Source organism: Sinocyclocheilus grahami, unplaced genomic scaffold (genome assembly GCF_001515645.1).
Source record: "Sinocyclocheilus grahami isolate Dianchi unplaced genomic scaffold, SAMN03320097.WGS_v1.1 scaffold28005.1, whole genome shotgun sequence".
Taxonomy (NCBI): domain Eukaryota; kingdom Metazoa; phylum Chordata; class Actinopteri; order Cypriniformes; family Cyprinidae; genus Sinocyclocheilus; species Sinocyclocheilus grahami.
The window spans coordinates 1-851 of NW_015520516.1; the positions used below are offsets into that span (position 1 = coordinate 1).

An 851-nucleotide genomic window follows, 5' to 3' on the forward strand; every position below is an offset into this window, starting at 1 on the left:
TAATAATAATAATAATAATAATAATAATTTAAAATCTTAGTCTTGGTTTGGATAGTGGTTATCTTATAACAAATAGTCAAGGCAGAACGGATGAATAATGATCAGTGGAGCAAACGTCCTTGATTTAATCTGATCTTGCTCATAATTATGCATATATGCATGCTTTTAATTTTATATTCATGTCACACATGCACATTTCAGACACCTGGAGGAGCCGATGGGTGGAATCCAAGCATAAATCAGACTACGGGAAGTTTGTCCTCTCTGCAGGCAAATTTTATGGCGATGCCAAGAAAGATAAGGGTGAGTGTTGCTTTCTTTATTACAGGCACCAGATAATTGACACCGGTTTGTTTGAATTTGTGGCTTCCTCCGTTTTGCATTATTGTATGCTCTGAATAATACGCCAGGGGAGGGGCTATTAATTCCTGTCTGTGATGTAATTCCCTCTGCTCAACTGAGCTGCAGGCATGTTACACCAGCTGATATTTACTATGTTTCAAAACATTACAAAACCACGTGTACTGTAGGGTCCAGTTACCCTGGCACAGACTCAGTTTAGTCCCATTTTTGTCCCAACTATGTGCTTCGCTGAGGTTGAGGAATATAGTATGCTTTAAAGGCTGTGTGAAATCAAAATGATAAACGTATGTAATTAAAAGATATATTTGAGGCTGTATTTATCTAATTTTTCACATCATCACAGCAGATTTTTTTCACATTCAAATGGGCAGTCTTTCAAAACAAAGAAAAGGACCAAAAATGTTGATTTGATATTTCAAAACTATTTCTTGTTTAAACATTAAATCAATGTAACATATAGAATTTTAAACGTGTACTTTTTTTTTTTT

At 34.9% G+C, this 851-nt stretch overlaps 1 protein-coding gene across 1 annotated transcript in view; it reads left to right on the forward strand.

Annotated features, from left to right (window-relative positions):
* Nucleotides 1-179: 179 nt before the first annotated feature.
* Nucleotides 180-851, forward strand: part of LOC107580239 (calreticulin-like) — a gene marked incomplete at its 3' end in the record, with an annotated part of 2,189 nt that continues 1,517 nt past the window's right edge. Inside the window, exon 1 of the mRNA XM_016265970.1 lies at nt 180-303. Within this exon, the coding sequence (XP_016121456.1) occupies nt 180-303 (124 nt within the window). The remainder of the gene's footprint in view (nt 304-851) is intronic.